At 35.4% G+C, this 13619-nt stretch overlaps 1 protein-coding gene across 4 annotated transcripts in view; it reads right to left on the reverse strand.

Annotated features, from left to right (window-relative positions):
• Positions 1–1890: 1890 nt before the first annotated feature.
• LOC106875173 (DNA repair protein XRCC4) overlaps positions 1891–13619 on the reverse strand; it is a 48094-nt gene continuing 36365 nt past the window's right edge. For all 4 annotated transcript variants that reach the window (XM_014923203.2, XM_014923206.2, XM_014923204.2 and 1 more), the window contains 6 exons: positions 11090–11144; positions 10109–10193; positions 7547–7574; positions 6188–6249; positions 4245–4373; positions 1891–2804 (listed from right to left, as the gene is read on the reverse strand). In XM_014923203.2, the coding sequence (XP_014778689.1) occupies positions 2720–2804; positions 4245–4373; positions 6188–6249; positions 7547–7574; positions 10109–10193; positions 11090–11144 (444 nt within the window). In that variant the 3' untranslated portion in view covers positions 1891–2719. The remainder of the gene's footprint in view (positions 2805–4244; positions 4374–6187; positions 6250–7546; positions 7575–10108; positions 10194–11089; positions 11145–13619) is intronic.

Consider the following 13619-nt stretch of genomic DNA (forward strand, 5'->3'; position numbering starts at 1 on the left):
CGATTATCAACTGCTAATTTTACACCTGACTTCAGCCCCCTTCACTGCTTTGTCTGGGGGCTACAACACAAAATACAAGCTGAGGACTAGGGATGCTAGTGCCTTCAGGAGCCTAAAATGGGAGATAGTAACAAAGGCTTATGGCCAATTTCGAGGTCACCTGGAGGCTGTCATCAAGATCAAAGTCAGCTTCATCAAGTGAGATCAACAGAACATGTCATGAAGACAAACTGACCCAAATCTGATGAATATATCACAAAAAGTAAAAACACTTTAATTTTTTTCTGAGACAGTCATCATATGAATGAATACTGCCCACACACTGAATACAAAACTCTATATGTGTACCATATGTGATGGCACATGGCTAGGTTACATGGAGAATTATATTATGCTTTCAAGTATGAAATTTGTAGTAAGGTATATGGTAAATTTTGACAGCTGCTCATTTTGCACGGTTAACTTTGCCTTTCATCCTATCAGGATCAATAAAATAAGTACCTGTCTTTATTATTTAGTTTTCCCAACCAAAGCTTATTGATAAATTGCCTAATTAAAATAATATTATAGCTGGGGGCATATATTTCAGGTGTGCCAGTTGTGCACTGCACACCCATAAAAAATGGCAAACTCATTATAAATATTTACCTTACTCATTAATCTAATTATAAATCTTGATGGAAAACTTTTGTTACACCCCTGCTTGAAATTTGGTGGCAGTACACCCAATACAACAACCACCATACACTGCTGGTTATAACTGATTCAATGCTTTTTTAGCAATAACTGGCGTTCCATCAAATCTTTCAGCAATGATTTGATGATTTTAAAAACAAACCATATATGCCTTTTAAAGCTTTTGATAGAAATTTTTAAGAGAAACAGAACTAACTTCAGTTTCATTTTTATTTGATTCATACAAACCAAATTATTACTGTGGCAACTATAATTTTTGTAATTGGTTCAATGTTTTTCCCTACATTGAAAAATATTTTTATAGGTTCAATTTAGTATTTAAGCCGGCCATATCCAGCCAAAATATTCTACCTGTTTTATGTTCAAACTGGCCAGATCTGCTTTCTCAATTCTACCCAACAATGTTATTCAAAAAATTAACAGTTACCTCATCAAAATCTCAAAGCTACGAGATGCTGCATGATTGATTTAAAACAATGTGAATAAATAAGCATTACGTTTGACAATGTGAATGCTAAAGGGTTAATGTCATGCATACTTTCAAATGCTTTTTCTTGCAATGTTTTTCTCAAATAAAGAATATTTTTTTAATTGTTGTCTTGGTATATATTTGTTGGGAATTTGTTTATCTACCTTGTGTGTGTGTGTGTGTTACTGTCTCCTTGTTTTGTCATCATATGATAGCTGTAAACAAGTGTCACCATAATGCAAAGCAGTGTTCTTTCTTTCCAATCTTCTTTGAAAACATGTCTGGTTATGGAGACATATTACCTTACTTGGAAACGAGAGTTGGTGATAGGAAAGGCATCCAACCATGAGAAATTTGCTTCAATATAATTCTGTCCAACCCATGCAAAAAGTGGATGCAAAAACAATGACGACAAGGAAGAAGAATGAGAAGAAGAAAAAGGAGAAGAGGGAGAGGAAGAACAAGAAAAAGAAGGATAATAATAATAATAATAATAATAATAATTTTCAAATGTAGAAATCCAAGTCCAAATCACACTCTGGGAGACAATCCCACATATGACAGCAAATCATAAGAAATTTTACAGTAACACCTATGTGTTCGATTGGTTAACCAACCTTGAGTAAAAGTTTTCTCAAATCTATAATTCTTTTAGAAACCAGTAATATCTATCATAAAACCTCGACTTCCCCACTAAGAAGAAACAGCACTACAACACAAATTAATTGATTTCCATATATTTATTTGAAAGCATGTTACAAGCATTGTTTGTGTTTGCAAATGCAAATATTTGTGACACACATGTGACAAAAATGCACATGAAATATTTGCAAAAGAAATATTAAAAAGCAATAAAACAAAATGTGTTGTATGAAACACGACAATCTTTAATAACAATTCAATTCCATATTTATATTGTTTATAATAAAATAAATGTTTCATTCTAAAAGTATATCGATTGTATCTAAAAGGTGCCCCAATTTCATTACTGGGCTGCATAGATAAAAAATATATAGATGTGTGTGTGCGTATGTGTATGCATGTACGTATGTATCAATTATACATATGATAAATATATATATTGTATACTTAATTTTGAGCATACTATATATATTTGTATGTATGTATATATATGGAGAATGTATATGTATGTACATATACTTAATAATTCTGTGTATATAATATATATGTGCGTATGTATATATGGTTTGCACAAAATTAGCTGTGCTTTCTATGTCTATATATATATATATATATATATATATATATATATAGCACAGAAACAATTAAGGACAAGATTAAGTTTTTAAAATTCATTAAAAGACAAATTAATTTTTGTTGTTGAACAAATGTTTTTTTTTTTACTTGTATTAGAAGTATTACAACATCAATTTAGATCATTGATGATTGGAAAATTAAATGATGTGGTGGGATATTTTTTTAAAACAGATAACTTAAAGCTTTTAAAAATGCATTTCATTGTAAAACGACGCTTTGAAATGAACTCTGCACTCAAATGTTATCTGCTTGGTTTCTTGAGAGAGAAGTAAATAGTTATATGTTGTCAAGAAGTATGTCACTATCAATCATTTCAGTGGGTGACATTGTATCATTCTCCAGATTAGTTTTCTTGAGAGACCTGAAATAACAGAAAAAATAGGAAAAAGATGAAAAGGAAACTATAACATGACTGAAATCCTATGACATTCACAGGGGCTTCAACATCTACAGAACATTTAATATTTATTATTACAATATCTTAGGGTGGCGAGCTGGCAAAATTGTTAGTAAGCTGGGGGAAATGCTTAATGGCATTTAACCTTTCAAAGTCTGCTGAGGTCCACTTTGCCTTTTATCCTTTCAGGGTCAATAAAATAACTATCAGTTGAGCACTGGGGTTGATGTAATTGACTTATTCACTCCCTTGAAATTGCTGGCCTTGTGCCAAAATTTGAAATTATTATTACAATATCTTAGGGTGGTGAGCTAGCAGAATGGTTAGCATGTCGGGCGAAATGCTTAGCAGCATTCCACCTGTCTTTACTGTCTGACTTCAAATTCCACCGAGTCAACTTTGCCTTTCGTCCTTTCAGGGTCGATAAAATAAGTACCAGTTGTGTACTGGAGTTGATTTAACTGACTTAGTTACTCCCACAAAGCTGCTGGCTTTTTTGACAAATTTTGAAACCATTATTGCAATATTTTAGATTGGTAAGCTTGCAGAATCATTAGTGTGTTGGACAAAATACTTGGTGGCATTTTTTCTGACTTTACATTCTGAGTTCAGATGCTACTGGGGTCAACTTTGCCTTTCATCCTTGCAGAGTCAACAAAATAAGTACCAAGTGAGAACTACGGTCGGTATAATTGACTCACCTTCTCTTGTAAAATTGCTAGCACTGTGCCAAAATTAGAAAGATTTATTGTAAAATCTGATGACTTTTAAATCTATTCTGTCCCCTGTTCACGTGAGACATTATTTATGTAGCCAGTTTTCTAGTGACTGTGGAACCATACAACTACTTTTGTTCTGTCTTCAGTTTAGGCAAGACATTAAATGGATCCAGTTCTTTGATCATGGGCAGTTCTAGTTATTGTCACAAACATATACATATCTATACATATTAGTGGCATATGGTGGTTGTTGTATTGAGTGTGCAGCCACACCCATGTCACCAAATTTCAAGCAGGGGTATAGCAAAGGTTTTCCATTAGGATTTGTGAGTAAGGTTTATATTCATAATGAATTTGCCATTTTCAATGGGTGTGCAGTGCACACTGAGCACACCCAGAATATATAGCCCTGATACATATATGTATACAATATGTGTGTGTGTGTGTGTATGTAATGAACTTCTGTACAATTTCTGTTCACCAAAATTGAAGGCTACAGTAGAAGTCACCAGCCTAAGTTTCAACTAGATAGGATTGAACCTAAAACCATGTGGTAGAAAAGCAAATTTCTAAACTAAATGGCTACATCTGTGTCCTGTTATTATTTGAAATTTTTTTAAAGAGACTTAAGAATTTCCCACTGAAAAAAAACAAAAAAAAACGATGGTGGAAAGTGATGGTTTACCGTTTTCTAGGCAATGAATTTCTTTTTGTTGTGGCTGTAGATGATGGATATGAAACTGATGATGATGATGTTGTTGTAGTTAAAACCTTTGCCCTCTTTTTTTCTTTAAAATGTGTCTCCAGGTTTTGTCTGCAAAAATAAAAAAGAAACACAAAAATACTGGTGTCATAGAAACAGACTTTGTAATTCTTCACATATTGTCTGAATGTGAGAGAGTGTGAGTGTGTATATATATGTTTGTGTGTGTGTGTGTGTGGGCATAAATACATATGTATGAACATATGTGATGGGGCACGCATCAATGTGCATTTGTGTGTACACATGTAAATAAATGTGAATGAGTGCATATGTGTTTATGTGTGTGTATGTTTGAGTGTGTGCATGTGGGTGTTCAGTAAATCTATGAATGTAAGTTCATTGAGGGAAAATAACAATGCAGGTGATACATCATTTATAATACTGTGTAACAAATTTTGTTGTTTTTGTCTTTGGTCAGTAAGTGTTACTTCCTATTTGGTTCTATTTAAAAATCAAAGAAAATGACTACTATTCCCTTCAAACTTTACTTTTGGAACCTGGACATCAATGTTTTGAAACCGACCTGTTTTCCATTACATTTCAGACAGATTTAGTGGTGAGTTGCTGAAGCAGAAATATCATTATAGCAAATATTTTGCTCAATACCACAAATTTGCTTGTCAGTTGCTTGATCTTAATCACTTGATCATGTCTGTTAGTGACTGACAATATGTGCATTTCTGATCATGAGCAGGAGTAGCGGTGTGGGGGAGGGGCAGCCACATAGCCATGTGTTGATAGAGATTCTTTGGGGTTTGAATAAATGTAACAAAAGTAAAATTTGAAGGAAATATTAACATTTTTCATACTTTCTCGGGGTAAGCAAATAGGAAATAATAGTTGCTACCCAAGGATAAAAATCATGTTATTTAATTGCGAGCCAATACATTTGCAGTAGATTCAATGTCATGTGAAGTACGTGAAAGGTGAATTTATCTGACAATTCTGTTGCACACACATGAAACATGGCGAGTCACAAAGTTCTCCATTGACAAGCTCTTAATGTTTGTAAACAAATGTCTCTGAAACATCTTTCTGAAACAAATGTCTCTGAAACATCGACAGAATAACAAATAAAGCCTTGTGGAAACATGTATCCAGCAACCTATTGAAATCAGATCAAAAGGAGGAAATGTAGGTTGGTTGAAAAACTTGTTTCGAACATTACAAGGCAAGTCTGGTGATGGACACTACAGAAGCATGGCAGACCAAAAACAACATGAAGCCCTTCCTCAGAAACTGAAATTCTGTCAGACAGCTACATCTGGGGACAACTGCAATCCACTGCTAAAGATCAAGACGGAAATATCTTGTTGGCACCTTATGCTTCACATGGAATTAAAGGATTAAGAAGAAACACTATTATACTGGAGCAGTGGATTAGTAGATCATTTGAGCATTGGACAAAATGCCTTGCAGTGTTTTGTTCTGGCTCTATGTTCTATGTTGAAATCCTGTCTCTCTTTTATTCTTTCAGAATCAATAAAATAAAACCCTAGTTGTTATTTATATTATGTACACTATTTACATTAGTCAGACTGGTGTTCTCATCTTGATTGTTACTATCACTATGTTATGGCTGTTGTATGCTCCTGCCTTCTTCAAGTGTCTTGTGTTGAACGTGGTTGTTGTATTGAAGTTTTGAACCTAATCCTTTATTTGATCCATGGGGGGTACACTGTTCTTTAATGATAGGTCTTCTACAGCAGAGTTGATCTAGGTATAAACAATATTAATAACAATATCCTAAAGTGACATCACTGCACATGCAAGCCCTACATCCACCTACAACACTGTACATATGTGCAGCGGATTACATGTTTACTACAACTAAAATTAGGAAAAATAACAGAGAATATAATAACCTGGATGTCAAACTGATTTCTTCATCACTTGACTCATCAGAAAACATTGGTTTTGGTTCCGTCTGAAGAGAAAAAAATGAAGTGGACTTTGATTTTAGGTAGAAATAATTATCTAAATGATTTGTTAGTAATAAAAGATTAGTTATATTTGTATTATACTTGAGATATTTTATCCAATCATCCATCTCTGCCCACAATTCCTTGGAGAGTTGTGGAGGCTGAGTCCTCACACACCTCCAATAGAGTCCCATTAAAAACAACCACTGTTAGACTTACTGGCTGGCTTGCCAAGCTCAACCAACTGAGACTACGGATATTATCCAATCATTTCATTCTTAGTCTGCTCTACGTCTCCTGCTGATTCGTTTGGCTTGAAGAATCTGCTTTGGGATTCTTTATAGTGACATTCTACTCATGTAGTACTGGAATTGTGATCTCTTAATATAAAGAAGTAGCAGCTTGAGTCTCTATCCCTTTAGCATTTAAAACTGGCCATATCTGACCAAAATATTCTACTTGTTTTATGTTCAAACTGGCCAGATTCAGCCTCTTACACCTACCCTAAAATGTCATGCTAAGAATATACAATCATATCTTTGAAATCTCAAAGCTACAAGATAATACCTGATTAATTCAAAACAACATGAATAAATAAGGATTACATTTGAGAGAGTAATCTGAATGCTAAAAGGATACTCTCTGAGCTACACACCTTGTCCAGTAACAATACTCCACAGACCCTTTGGAGGAACCCTGTTTTTGTCACCTGTATTTGTGATTCTACTCTTTGGTCATTACCTAATATTCATTACTACAGGTGAAGATAGGCATGAAAACTGAATCGAAGATAACAAGTTATCTGTGTATCAGAGATAATCAAGATGTTGTGATAGAGAAGGGTGTATGTATGGACAATGGCATACTTATACTTAGTAATTCTCAAAAGAAAGCAGCATGGAAGTGCTGCTATGAAAGTATGTTAAAAGTGGGTAATGTATGGGAGAAAGAGAGTCTTCCCAATGTAGACTTAACAGAAGCTGGGACCAGCCATATGGATAAGTAAATCAATTAAGGATATGAAAGCAGGAAAAGCTCCTGGTCTACCAGTAATTACAACTGTGATGCTTAAAATATCTGGCAAAATAGGATACAGCTTAGTCAATTATATAGTTGATGAGGTTGTATAGGAAGATGTCATACCCAATAACTGGTGTGTTATCACTGATAACACATGTACACACAAATGTATGTATAAAATGAAACACCATGAAGCCCTAACGTGAAAGAAATATTGACATGTGTGAAACGTTGGAGGAAAAATTATTGAAATAATAAGGATGTTTTTTTTCAATCACTTACGTCAATTTGTGTTTCTTGTTCATATATACTGGAAAGAAAAAAATTTAAATATGATTAATTTTTGACATTTTATGAGAAGTAAGACAGTCATTGCACTGACTGACAAAGATTCACGCTTTGACATATGACAACTCTCATCCCACAAACACACTACATTGCTCTCTTCACAGTTCTAGAGTCAGAGACGTTCCAACTATGGCCATCTCATCATCATCATCATCGTTGTTGTTTAATGTCCAGTCTCCATGTTAGCATGGGCTGGATGGTTTGACATGGAGCTGGCTAGCGAGGAGCTATCCAGACTCCAACTGTCTGTTGTGACATGGTTTCTATGGCTGGATGCCCTTTCTAATGCCAACCACTTAACAGAGTGTGCTGGGTGTCTTTCATATGTTACCATCATAAGTACGTTTATGCAACACTAGCACAGGTGTGTTAACGCAGCACTGGCGCGGGTAGCACCTGTAAAGACAAGCCTGTATGTGTGGAAGACAGCGATTTTACTTAACTTGACCTGTCTTACACTATTTTTCAGATACAGTACAACTAAGGCCATATTATCACTTTACTTACTTAAGCTCTTCACGTATGAAGCAGAGGCCATCAATAACTTTTTCCCAAATGATGATGATGATGCTGTTCTCAACACTGGGCTGTCTCTCTCTGCTTCTCTTCAATTGGATCCCCACTTTTTCAGTTCTGCTTCAGTACCCTTCTTCCAGATATATTTAGGGCATCCTCTCTTCTGTCTCCCCTGTGGGTTCACTGTGTCATATGTTTCCCTGAGGGAAGGCCTTCCCTCTCCTAGATCTTGTTGGTTTTGTATTGTAATCAATGTTTCTTTGGAGCACCACCTTAAAGAATTTTAGTCGAAGAAATTGACCCCAAGACTTATTCTTTGTAAGCCTAGTACTTATTCTATCAGTCTCTTTTGCTGGACCACTAGATTAAGGGGACATATACACACCAACATCAGTTGTCAGGAGATTGCGGGGGGAAAGAACATTTCTAAATGATTAAAATATTGTGTATGTCAAAAAGTCAACGTTTTTTACTTAGAGACTATGAAGACTATGTGTTTGTATATGTCACAGATAGCGGACATGTGTTTGTGTTGATTGACACGCCATGACATTCATTATATGTGTGTGTATTCTGCATGTGTGTATGTGTGTTGATGTCATGGAAGCCATGTATTTTTCCATCAATAAATAACGAACAAAAATTCCGTTTAATTGTTTTCCTTAATAAATAGAGGTCCAAATATCACAAAAATTTGTACTGCACTGCTGAAGGTATGTATGAAAATAAATATGCACAAAAAATTGAGAAAAAATATACTATTTCTGAGATATTTCAGGTACACACAGTTTTTAATATTATTAAGATATATATAAGGCGGCGAACTGGCAGAAACATTAGCGCGCTGGTGAAGAAGGTTAGTGGTATTTTGTCTGTCGTTACGTTCTGAGTTCAAATTCTGCTGTGGTCGAATTTGCCTTTCATCCTTTCGGGGTTGATAAATTAAGTACCAGTTATGCACTGGGGTCGATGTAATCAACTTAATCCCTTTGTCTGTCCTTATGTGTCCTCTCTATGTTTAGCCCCTTGTGGGCAATAAAGAAATAAGTATTTTGTCTGTCTTTATATTCTTAGTTCAATTCCGCTGAGGTCGACTTTGTTATTCATCCTTTTGGGGTCGATAAATTAAGTACCGGCTTCATACTAGGGTTGATCTAATGCATATACATACATATATATATATATAAATAATACCATTCGAGTGTGATCGTTACCAGTGTCGCCTTACTGGCACTTGTGCTGGTGGTACGTGGAAAACACCATTTGAGCGTGGCCATTGCCAGTACTGCCTGACTGGCCCTTGTGCCAATGACATGCAAAAGCACCCACTACATTCTTGGAGTGGTTGGTGTTAGGAAGGGCATCCAGCTGTAGAAACTCTGCCAGATCAGATTGGAGCCTGGTGCAGCCATCTGACTCACTAGTCCCCAGTCAAACCATCCAACCCATGCCAACATGGAAAGCAGATGTTGATGATGATTATGATACATATATATATGTATGTATATATATATATATATTCATTCAATAATAGGATAAAATCTTTTACAAGAATTTTATCAAGAAGCATGCGTGAAAAAACTCATAAGGGAAATATATATATATGTACATGAATATATGTATATATATACATACGTATATGCATGTGCATGTGTGTGTGTGTGTGTTAATACTGAACAATGGGAATGATTGCTCAACACCATATTGGTGGATAAATATTCTTTATATGTGGGTTAATCAGGCTACCATGTTGAGAGAGACATCGTTCAACAATTATTGAACAAAGTCCCATGAGAAGAAGAAGAAGAAGAAGAAGAAGAAGAAGAAGAAGAAGAAGAAGAAGAAGAAGAAGAAGAAGAAGAAGAAGAAGAAGAAGAAGAAGAAGAAGAAGAAGAAGAAGGAGAAGAAGAAGAAGATGAAGAAGAAGCAGAAGAAGAAGAAGAAGAAGAACAACAACAACAACAACAAGAAGAATGTTACCTGCTAGAAGGAGATGTTTCCATGTCTGAATCGACCTCTTCACACTCTTCAGACGTCTTCAAATCTTTGGATTCTAAATCTTTTACTGAAAAGGAAAAAGATCTTGAGTTTTAGGATTTCTTTTTGAACATTATACAGGTAGTAGGCATGCACACCCACACCACCACAACCACCAGTACCATCACAATCTGTGCTATTCCATATCACTGGAATAAAAACCCAATACTACTACTACTACCACCACTTGGTACAAAGGATGTAAACCCAGGTATTTCATTCCAAACATCAAAAGACATATCTTATTTAAGGCAATGGATTAGAAACAGAAAAAGTCAAATATTACAAATAGGCACAGACGTGGCTATGTAGTAAGAAGCTTGCTTCCCAGCATGGTTCTAGGTTCAGTCCTACTGTATAGCACCTTGGGCAAATATCTTCTACTAGAGCTCTGGGCCAACCAAAGCCTTGTGAGTGGATTTGGTAAACTAGAAGCTAGTTGTATTTGTGTGGGTGTGTGTGTGTGTGTATGTGTTTGTGTCTGTGCTTGTCCCCTGCCTATTGCTTGACAACAGGTGTTGGTATGTTTAGGTTTCCATAACCTAGTGGTTCGGCAAAAGAGAACGATAAAATAAGTACTAAGCTTACAAAGAATAAGTCCTGGGGTCGATTTATTTGACTAAAACCCTTCAAGGCAGTGCTCCAATGTCAAATGACTGAAACTAGTAAAAGAGTAAAAGATGCCTTCTACGTCAACTACAAAACTGAAACAAAGTACATTTTATATAGGTTTATGATAGTAATGGAAGGAGCGGCAGTGTTCTTGACCTTCCTAGACCATTCTCCTCCTTCCAGGCTGAGGAGAAACTGGAAGTGTCTTGTCTTAATATTGGTAAGAAAACTGAGCAATGGCCTTTGAGCAGGCAGTGGTGGCGTTAAACATGATAATGTACAATAGGTGCTAAGTCAAATATGTATTCTCACCTTTTTCACGAAGTGTCGAAATTTCAGTCTTTTTGGAATTTAGAACAAGCAAGAACTGCAAAATATACATTAGTTTATATAAATATAGAGAATATAAATGCATATACACACACACTAACCATATAAACATTCCATATATGTCTGTCCGTCTGTCTGTCTGTCTGTCTGTCTGTCTATCTATCTATCTATCTTGGCCAATAAATTTCTTAACGTCTGCCTCACGTGGTCTTGATGTCGCATGGTCAAAATTAATGTGAGTTATTTAGACATTAGCAAATTTATTAGAATATTTAGCTGAAGATCAGAATGGAGTATTCTTTGCTCTTAACTGTGAAACGATCGTACTAAATTAACTAAAGGCAAGTGGTTTTTTTACTCTTCTCTACTGTTTTTTGTTCTGTGTGTATCAAAAATATCGCTATCAATTTAGAGTAAAATTTGTAGTTTTGGAATCAGTAGTTCTTTGGCTGCTATTTCTGAATTCTCAGTATGTTGGAGAAGCAGGTTACTGTCAATCCCTATATATTTATGATTATTTATTTATTTATTTATATATAATTCTATATACATATATAGATTACAGATAAAATTATGTCTAATGACGTAATGTAATACATATGTATACAATAAGTGCTTTGACTTGAACTGTGACTAAAACAAAAGTGGTGTTGTAGCTGCCTAGCAATGGATGGCTATAAGTGGTTCATCCTTGAGTGGTAGTTATATACAGGTTGTTCAAAAAGTCTCTCTGCAGTGATTCTTTTTCATCCTGTGCATGCACAGCTGGACTATTACTGCATGAGTGGCCGAGCATCAGCCATTGTACCTCAGTCATTGTGTACCCTTCAGCATGTCAACATGCGAACCGTTTAAGAATATATGTTTTTAGTTGAATGATTGTTTCGAGCTGGAAACAAATACATAGAAGTTCAGTGAAACTTTTCCAAATACTGTTGTTCCATATCGTGACACTTTATGGGATTTGATAAGAAAATTTAGAAACACAGGCTCAGTGAAGACACAGCAAGAAGCGGTAGGCTTAGTGTTCTTTCAGATGAAACACTCTCCAATATTTCTGATAAACTGTTGGAAAGCCCATCAAAGTCCTTACACAAATTGTTACAGGAAACGGAAATTAGCCTAGGAAGTGCTTACATGGCAGTAAAAAAGAAATTAAATTTCTTTCCATACAAAGTGCTGGCCATTCAAGAATTGAAGACTATGGATAATGCTAAAAGGCTTCATTATTGTTATTGGTTCCAAAACTTTGTTGCCGAAAAAGGCATAGAAGTGCTGGATGGGTGTTTTTACACTGATGAGACTTGGCTTCATCTGTCGGGACACATAAATTCGCAAAACACAAGGTAATGGAGCACTGAGAATCCACATGCGATGCATGAGCGACTCCTGCATCCCGCAAAAGTTGGAATATGGATAGCAATTTCGAGAAAGCATATTGTGGGACCGATATTGTTTGAAGACACCATCAACACTGAGAAATATTGCTCAAATATTGTCTATCCATTTGTAGGCCAACTCAGTGAAAGTGAAATTAATAATGCATACTTTCAGCAAGATGGAGCTATAGCACATACTTTGTGCATCACTATGGCACTACCTCAAGAGATTTTCAGTGAACGGATAATTTTGAAGGGATTTTGGCCACCAAGATCGCCTGACTTAACACCACCAGACTTTTCTTTCTGGGGAGCAAGTAAAGGATCAGTGTACAAGAATCACCCGAAAACCATTAGTGAGCTAAAAGACACAATCATAACCTTCACACGGTCCACGCCACATCAGACTCTCCAAGATGTATTTCAAAATATTTTGTAAAAGAGTCAACTTATGTATTGAAAAATGAAGGATGACACTTTCAACACTTCTTATAAAGTTTTTTAAAGTCTTGTAAAGTCTAATATATATTCTTTTGTAGTCTTTACACCATCTTAAAAATATTTATTTTGCAATAAAATACTTATTGCGGAGAGACTTTTTGAACACTTTGTATTTGAAAAGAACAAACACTGAACAGGCAAAACATGTGGTATCAAATTAGAGCATTGAATTTATAATTCAAACATAATTGCAGAGTTGTTAGAGTGATTAAGAAGCTATACACAACTTCTTAATCCCTTATTGACTCTAACAACTCTGCAATTATGTTTGAATTATAAGTTCCATGCTCTGAAGCAGTGGTTCTCAACTGGAGTTTATATGGCCCCTGAGGGTTCATATAAGATTTTTGAGGGTCCACAGAACAAAATAGTAAACTGGGGATTCACAATAGTATTTTAAGGGCCGTTGGAAAAATTTTCTTTCTCTAACATTTTACGTAGTTCAACCTACACAAGTTGATGTGTGAAAAATAAAAGAGGAATCTTGAAAGAAGTTTCTATAAAACTAGTTTTTAAACATCGAATAGTTGTGGGGGTCCACCAGAATAAAATGGCAATGAAAGGGGTCCGTAGATAAAAAATGGTGGCGAAACCCCTGCTCTAAAGTGATTCCACATGTTTTGCCTGTTCAG

This window comes from Octopus bimaculoides, chromosome 25 (genome assembly GCF_001194135.2).
Source record: "Octopus bimaculoides isolate UCB-OBI-ISO-001 chromosome 25, ASM119413v2, whole genome shotgun sequence".
In the NCBI taxonomy this organism is placed as follows: domain Eukaryota; kingdom Metazoa; phylum Mollusca; class Cephalopoda; order Octopoda; family Octopodidae; genus Octopus; species Octopus bimaculoides.